At 49.0% G+C, this 8,131-nt stretch overlaps 1 protein-coding gene across 3 annotated transcripts; it reads right to left on the bottom strand.

Annotated features, from left to right (window-relative positions):
- Window positions 1-2,265: 2,265 nt before the first annotated feature.
- On the bottom strand, window positions 2,266-3,826 carry LOC129684453 (N-acetyltransferase 8). 3 transcript variants are annotated; one of them, XM_055617604.1, is made up of 3 exons: window positions 3,692-3,826; window positions 3,439-3,606; window positions 2,266-3,118 (listed from the first exon to the last, which is right to left on the bottom strand). In XM_055617604.1, the coding sequence occupies exon 3, from the start codon at window positions 3,057-3,059 to the stop codon at window positions 2,376-2,378; it is 684 nt and encodes a 227-aa protein (XP_055473579.1). In that variant the 5' UTR covers window positions 3,060-3,118; window positions 3,439-3,606; window positions 3,692-3,826; the 3' UTR covers window positions 2,266-2,375. The 3 variants fall into 3 exon arrangements, with proteins under 3 accessions (XP_055473579.1, XP_055473578.1, XP_055473580.1); XM_055617603.1 differs by having other exon boundaries at window positions 3,439-3,583; XM_055617605.1 differs by having other exon boundaries at window positions 3,444-3,583.
- Between the last annotated feature and the right edge of the window lie 4,305 nt (window positions 3,827-8,131).

Below are 8,131 nucleotides of genomic sequence, written 5' to 3'. Positions count from 1 at the left end.
GGCTCCCGAGGGAGAATTGTCACAAACGGTGGCATGGTTGTTACACCTGCACCTAATAACTTCCTGGTCAGACTGAAGACCTGCCACACATGGGAAACTTATAGTTGGTGCTGTAAGGGGTCAAACACCCATGGGATGTCACTGACTTCCAGAAGGGAGGCTACTGACATTGTTTTATTAAATGAGTGTCAAATTGCCTTCTAAACATTTGTGTTTATACTGCTGTAAACCTCGATGGCAGAAATTCCTTTTTACAATGGACAGTGGTTACTATGGTTAAGAACAGCTAGTTAAGCTGTAGAAAATAAGTATTTTATGCTGTGGTCTTTAATGTTAGAATTTACATTATTCCATCTATGGCCCAGGGAACGCAGTGAAGAATTGTAAACGCTGGATTAAGGAGATGAATGCCGTGTAGCTATCATTTCCAGAGTGAACATTTCCTTGTGGAAGCAAAGGGAGGCTCTGAAATACCAAGACAGCTTAAGGAGTCAGGGGACCCATGTCTAATGTTATATGAGCAGGTAACAACTGCCAAGGTGAAAGTCTTCGCAACGTCGCAGCCTGCAGGCTGTGTAAGGACTCTTTCAGCGCTGTAGTTCTCCCGGGCTATAACCATGTCGGAGTGGGCTGCAGTTCTCATGGGCCATAACCACGTTGTTGTGGGCTTTTGGTTATATAGCTGCCCAAGGACCCATGATGCTTTAAGAAAGGCTAGAGAATGCACTGGCTCATTGGGTAGCATGGAAGGAATGATTTCCTTCACCTATAGTGTTCCCACATCCGGATGGTACTTCATGTCTTCACAGGAAAAGTTACACTTGAGAAGCAGAAGCCCCAGCCCTGATGGAGCCATACCAGTGAGAAGCTGGCGTTTCAGGTATTGCTCTCAGACACCCAAGTTTTCCCATCATGTCACTATGAAAGGTTCTCATCGTCTTGCTGGCCTTCTCCATAGCTGCCATTTGGTCCCTGCTATCCAGATCCCATGTGTGTCCTATGTGTTTTAGAGCATCTTCATGCTACTCTGTATGTATTTCAAAGGATAGGGACCATTAGATTATACCTGGTGCCCATGGAGAAGAAGCCCCAGATCTCCTCAACTGGTTGTAAGCCACCATGTGGGTACTGGAGGTTGAAACCAGATCCTGTTTAAGAAGAGTCAGTGCCCTTAACCACTGAGCCATCTGGCCAGGCCCATCTCTCTGTAGCTGTTCCTGGAAGCCCTGACCTTACTGCATGAAGAAAGCAGAAGAGACTTGGAGAGGGCAAATCCCACACCTCCCTGACATCAGGCTGTCTTGAGGGGCCTACAGTTGGGTATGAAGCTGATGCAGACTTAAAGAGTCAAAAGGTCACTTGGTTTGGATAGTGGTTGGGGTGGAATGGACAGGAAGCAGATATGGATGGCTGAGTTGTCAGACAAGCACAGGAAAGCAGGCCTGAGGAAGAGGATGGCTCTTAAGATGGGACTGAAGGTTTGTTGCAAGGCAGCAAAAGGCAAAGAGTGCTGTGTAGGAGGCCACACCAAAGTCCCAGGTCCATAGTCCCAGGTAATAAATTACTTGGGTTTGGAACCACTCTATGGCTTGTCAAAGGGATGTCAAGATGATAAATGGGCCTGTGACAAGGCCATTTGGCAGGATGACAGTCACCTATCTCTTCCCTCAGAAGAGATATCTGTGAGCAGAATGAAATGGCAGGTCAAACTGTAGCCCTGGTTCTTCCTGCGTGTCACAAATGATTGTATGAGGGGAAACCTGGACAACTGTAGCCAGCAGGACCCTCTGGGCTGGGGAAATGCAACGAGAGACTCCGTACACCCAATGGCACGACAGCGGCAGAGATGAAACGGCAAGTGGTCTAGCAGACAGGAATAAGGAGTCACGTCTTATACAATAATGTACTGGAGACTTGTAGGATGGGATGATCAGGTCTGGCACACCTACATTTCTTGAGGTCCCCATCCTTGGGATGCAGGATGGGTCTAGCCTCAGATGCAAGAAGAGGTAGAGTTGAAATTACTCTTTAATGCCACATCCTCTTTCTGGACCCACAAAAACACTCCACACGTGGCCTCCAGAGGCTCACACTGGCCCATAGACTGAGTCTAGCCAGTGCCAGCAGTGATTACACAGGCTGGGCAGGCCATGAAGTCTATCCTGCTGCATCAGTGGCCAATGATCTCCCTCTACCAGAAACCGACTTAAGGAAATAAAGCACTTCATTGCCCTGGTTCTTTACATACTATCAGACAGACAGGAATGTGATGAAAACAACAAAGGCAGTTTTATGATTTGTCCCCTACAATATCAGGGTTACTTTTTCCCACAGCACAGTGAACTGGAGGCTGACAGATTGAGAGAGAAAGAAGATCACAGCTCATGTTCCTGAGCAGAAGGGAGTGGGTATATGAAATGAATTAGAGAAACATCTGTAAGCCACATGAGGATGTTCAAGAAGGATTCACCTGTCTTCTGGAAGCCCATGCTATAGTAAAGGGTCACAGCACCGTGCTGCAAAAGGCCAGTAGTAAGGACAACATCAGTGTAGCCCTGGTCCCGTGCAAACTGGAGGACAGTTCTGACCAGCGCTTTCGCTATCCCCTGTCCTCGATGCTGTGAGGACACAGACAGGCGAAAGAGCTCCAGCTGCTTCCTTCCTAACGGGGGATTCTTGGCTGGCAGGGCAGCCACTGTACCCACCACCTGCCCCACAGACTCAGCCACCCAGAAACCTGAGCCACGAACACTCAGGTAGGACTTGGTGATGTCAGCCATGTCTGTGTGCAAACATGTGGACACATAATTCTTCCAGGGTTTGCTAGCAAGGAACCACAAGAATAGGAGCAGAAAGAAGATGCATACGACAACCAGGAGCCAGGAGCCAGACACCAGGACTATGGCAAGGGGCACCCCAACTAAGAGCAGGAGGGTTCGGGGCAGCGTCAGCAGGTGATGGAAGGCAACGGGGATGTGCTCCTCCATGCCCCTGGAGAAAATGTCCACGACCTGTTTGTAGTCCCTCTCCTGGAACAGGCGGATGTGAAAAGAAGCCATGGGAAAACTTTGAATCCACGAGAGCTATCCAGATCTGTTATTACTGCTTCCTTGTAGCCCTATGGGAGACAGAGAAAGCCAAGTGAGTCTCCCAAACCTCTCCTCACCAGCCAGCTCTCAGCCTCCAGCCTCACAGGTGTGTGTCTCCACGGTCACCCAGGAGGGAGCAGAATGCCAATTCTGGGACAAAGTGTTGGTTTCCAGGACATTATACCCCGGACCTTGCCCCCGCCAAGTCATGTGATTTCAGGCATGTCAACTTCTGTGCACCTGTGTATGCCCATCTACAGAGCAGGGTAAAGCGGCCCTGGTTTCTGGGGTAATTTGGGGGATCTGATACAGCACAGGCATGATGTGCAGTGTCCTTTCCACCTCTCACCTCACCCAGTTACAGGCTCTCCAATCCTCGGTACATTGGGATGGTACCCAGAGGAAGATGATGTGTCCCCAGCTGTGTTTCCTCTTCAGGATTTATAAATTTCAGAATCCGTGTTCCCAATAGCACGTGTCAGCAAATCTTCTTCCTGTGCTCAGAAGATTTAATTCACTAAAAGACAAGGGTTAAGCCCCAAGCATACCACCCTTGAATAACCAGGAAGTCTGTGGGACTCTACACCCACAGAAACACTAACCTTGTCTCTCTGTTCTCTTAGCTGCTAGTAAGGCCGAGTGTCCAGGACAGCCTCAGCCTCTGATGACATCCAGAACCTTCCAGGGCCTGTCCCACCTCTGAGGAACAGGCTTGGACTGGTGCCTCAGTGGCTGGCTCCTGGATAATCATCAACCAGAGGTCAAGAGCTGGAATGTGGCCAAAGGGAGAGCCCTTGTCCCACTCCCTTTGTCATCCCACAGGATTGGTATGGAGAAGCAAGCTCTGGGATGGTTCTTCCTCCTGTGGGAAGCTGCCCTCTCTCTTCCTGGTTTCCACATATTATATCACCTCTCATCCATCTGAAGCCCAAGAACACCTGTAGGTAAAGTCTGAGACAGTGCGACTCACCCTGGACTCAGCGGAATAGAGGTCTCATTGGCTAGGACCTGGATGTTTGATAATCATAAACCCTGGGGTGAAGGAGCAGGGTTGTGACAAGGCAGGGAGCTAAAGACCAGCTAACATTGTGATCCTCACAGAATTAACCTGGAAGGGAAAGGGCTTCTGATGCCTCCAGGGTCATCAGCCCTGTGGGAGGCTGCCCGCTCATCTCTTTGTCCCTTCCAGCCTACAGTCTTTGTCCTGTGAACACTCGGTCCTCTCTGATGCCCACTTTGGTCTCTGCATGCACTTGCTAGGAGAAAACTAGACACTCAGCCACTTATTTGGACCTCCCTCGTCGCAAGCAAGAATCCAGGTCAATGGGCTCAGGAACAAAAGCCTCATTACTGAGTGTCTCCCTCCAAGCTGAGCCTGCTCCTTGGCAATGGGTCTGGCGGTCCTCACTGACCTTCTGCAGCCCTTCTTACCAGCAGACCCTCACTCGCTCACCCGTCTTCTTAGACCCAGCAGATGACAGACCTGGACAAACAGTATCTGCGTAAGATCTAGACGTTGCTCGGTGTTGGAGCACCACACACCATGCCTAGCACCCCCGGCACACAGCACAGTTTAAAATGTGGACTGTGTAGAGAAGGAGTACAGGTTAAAGATTTCAAATACTTAATGTGAGAGTAAAAAAAAAGTCCCACCAACTGGGGACCATTGTAGTTCACGCTGTCACATTTGATGGATTTTATGTTTTGCCTTAAAGGACATTAAAACTCATTAGGGAAAAACCAAAATTGAAAATCCAGGTCAAGTGGAAGAGCAAGAGCTGGTGGGCTTTCCCTGCCCTCTGTGTCTGTATCTTCAGGATGTTCACTGAGGTTTTCTCAAAGCCCAGGAGTCTACCTCCCCAGGCGACTTGAAGGTGGTTTGGACTGGAGACTGAAGTTAAAGTTTTTGGTTTTTTTTTTTTTTTTTTTTTGAAACTCAATTGTGTCATGTGAATATGTTTTTTGTTTTGGTTCCAAGTGTGGGATGCAGGAATATTTCCTTTCCCCTACCTCTACCCCCACCTCCCTGGGGCACTTCATTCCAGGGGTGTGGTTTTTGCCAGTTGGAAAACATCCTTGTATGGACCCTGAGAGGGGTAAACAGAAGCCCACAGACTGTGGGACAGGGCTTTTTGCATCTCTATGTTTTGAAATGGTTAGGCTCGCTTTGCTGGTTTTCCAAGAGAGAAATGCTGCAGAGAACTCTTGGTGCTGCTTTGCAGCTTTGGCTGACTCATGCCGTTTGGGCGGAGTCTGGCCACATCTGCTGAGTGGTACCACGCCTGTGGCTGCTGCCTGCTGTCGCTGCTGTGGTCTGCTGCTTTGCTGTTTGACTGCATTGCTGGTACCCTGACGACTGAGACTGGTACATCCCCAAAGAACCCAACGCCCCCTACTCAGCAGGAAGTAGCTTAAAGAGGTCCACAGTCCCTTACTCTGTTAATTTAAGGTCTGAGAAGGGAGGTAGAGGTATTTAAGAATATTAAATAAAATAGGTGTTTGAAAAATCTAAGCCCACAGAGGGCTTTTCTGCTGTTCTGACTGCAGGATGAGTGCTCTCCCACCAGCACTCTTCTGAGACAATCAAAGCTGGAGCTTCCTAGTTCCCCTCTGCCTCAGTATCCCAGTGTCAGGGATGTTTAGCTGCTCAGTCTCAAGTTCACTTGTATTTTCTGAGGATAGGAAGTGTGCATTTGCCATTAAAGGCCGGTTCCTTGTCATATTAAAAAGGCTGAGTCCCGAGGACACCAGGTTGATGGAGAGTCAAGCCACTGTGAGTCCATATCTAAAGATATGGACAGCCCCCGGCAACAGCAGTACTGGTGACTCAGAGGTAGAGAGGTTTATGGTGACAAGAGTGTACATGCTCCAGGATGGATGGAGCTCCTCAGGGAGGGCAAGAACAAAAGCCATCTAATGGAGGAGGGGTGGGAGCACCAATGTCTCAAGGGGCCTACCATCATAATTTAAGGTTTTGTTTTTTTAACCTGAGACTGGGTGTAGACAACCATTAGTTCAATAATATTATCCCCCCCCCCCCCAATTTAGATAAAGGACCATTGGGAACCTAAGAAAACTTACATGGAAATGCAGATGTAAGGCATCCATCTCACAAAAGGAGAAAATACCATGCGCCAAAGGAAACAAGCAGCAGACAAGGATAAAGGACCTCTGTGCATGCAGAAGTGAGGGGGTGAGTCATGGACTGGCTCTGCCCACCATACTCTCAGGGTGTTCAGAAGCCCTGAGAGGAGTTCCTACAACGAAGACGTAAATGGTACAAAAGCAGGTTTGGGGCAGGGGCTGGAGATGGCTCAGTGGTTGAGTGTCGGCTCTTCTGGCCTCTGCAGGCACTTCATGCACACGGTGCAAAGGCACGCATACAGGCAAAGTACCCACACATACAAAAAGAATATTTCGTTCTTAAAAAGTCGGTTTGCAAGGACGATGTCTCCTGAGTTTCGGTGTCAGGGGTCCCTCCCTTCATCTATCCTGTTCAGCGCATTATGGGGTGGACAACTTTAGTAGGAGTCCAACTTTATCTTGACCTCCACAGTTACCTTCCTACGAGGCTATGATGTTCTGAGAGAGCTTGGAGCTCGAGGCGGCAGAGACCTCTGTCCCTCCTTCTGGCCGACACTAAGTCCTAGAACCCCTTCCTCAGGCCCCTTCCTCACTCTTGCCATGTGGCCACCCAGTTCCAAGTTCAAACTGACAGCAGTGTCCACAGTATGTATGTGTGTTAAGGACACAGGGCTTTCCAATGGCTGCTGCAAATAAGGGGGGGAGTTACATAACATTCTTACATAACCTTTCTTGGCAGCAAAGGTGGAAATCGAGAGGGATCAAGGAGCAGCAGCTAGAACAGCCCTGCTCCCACAGTGAACCAGGCAGAGGCAGGACAAGGTTGTGGTGACCTTGTGGCAAGGTGTGGCTCTAGTTGGGTCTTTGGTGAGCATCACTGGCTTCAGGCCACACATGCTGGAGATCTGTCCTCCATGACCAGCCAGCTTTCTTTGCTGAGTCATTCATCAGGTGAGGAACTGGCTGAAGGGAGTCTGGGTGGAGACAACCCGCATAACATTCCTGGAATTTACCAACACATCCCTGTACACAGGGATGTACACAGGTCAGCAGAGTAGAGGACATTCAGAGTGATGCGGGCCTGTCCTTCCTTAGGCCTTGCAGTCTGGCCCTCGGTCTCCATGCCCAGAGTGGAAGCTTCCAGAAAAATCCCTTCCAGGATTGGGACAGAATCTGTCTGGAAGAGACTGGCTGACCAGGCTTCCCTGCCTCCTGGGAGTTTTGGATTTTTTTTTTTTAAGATACATTTATTTATTTGTTTATTTTACATGAGTGCTCTACCTGCATATACACTGCATGCTAGAAGAGGACATCAGATCCCGGGATAGATGGGTGGGAGCCACCATGTGGTTGCTGGGAATTGAACTAAGGACCTCTGCAAGAGCAGCCACTGCTCTCAACATCTGAGCCATCTTTCCAGCCTTGAGTGTGGGATTTCTAAGCACAGCAGAGAGAGTGCAAAGGTGCTTTCTTCATGCTGAGGGCAGCCTCACTGCCCACTCTGCTGAGTGCTGAGGTTCAGAGTTTGTAGTTTCAGGATGTCATGGATCCTCCTAACTTTAGCCAGATTACACACCTCTACTGAAGTTGCTATGCCAAATTTTGAGTTTGTTTGTTTGTTTGTTTGTTTTAAATATAAGATCTTTAAGATCTGTGATACTAAAAGGGCTGAGCCCATTTGATGTTTTACTGGTTTTGACCCCCCAAATGGGGCATTCTTGCTTCTTGGAATTGTGGAACAGATAAGGCTGAGTGTCGACTGAGCAGCAAAGGAGCCTTGTATTCTGAGCGCGCGCTCTTCTGGGAAATCCTGTTTGGATTTCCTGATTTCTAGGCTGAAGGTAGGCTCCACGAGATACCGAAGCTACAGTGGAACCCAGCAGGACTCAGATCCCAGTGAATGCCTTCGGCTCTCAGCCCCCTTTTCTATTTGTACAGTTGGGGTCAAAGTGGCACCT

Source organism: Psammomys obesus, unplaced genomic scaffold (genome assembly GCF_907164565.1).
Source record: "Psammomys obesus unplaced genomic scaffold, mPsaObe1.curated_primary_1811, whole genome shotgun sequence".
NCBI classification, from domain to species: Eukaryota; Metazoa; Chordata; class Mammalia; order Rodentia; family Muridae; genus Psammomys; species Psammomys obesus.
Note: the sequence above shows the minus strand (reverse complement) of the source record. Positions and strands in the feature narration are given on the sequence as shown.

What these genes read in the sequence shown, in the direction of transcription:
- LOC129684453 (XM_055617604.1), bottom strand. Translation starts at nt 3,059, where the DNA reads ATGGCTTCTTTTCACATCCGCCTGTTCCAGGAGAGGGACTACAAACAG.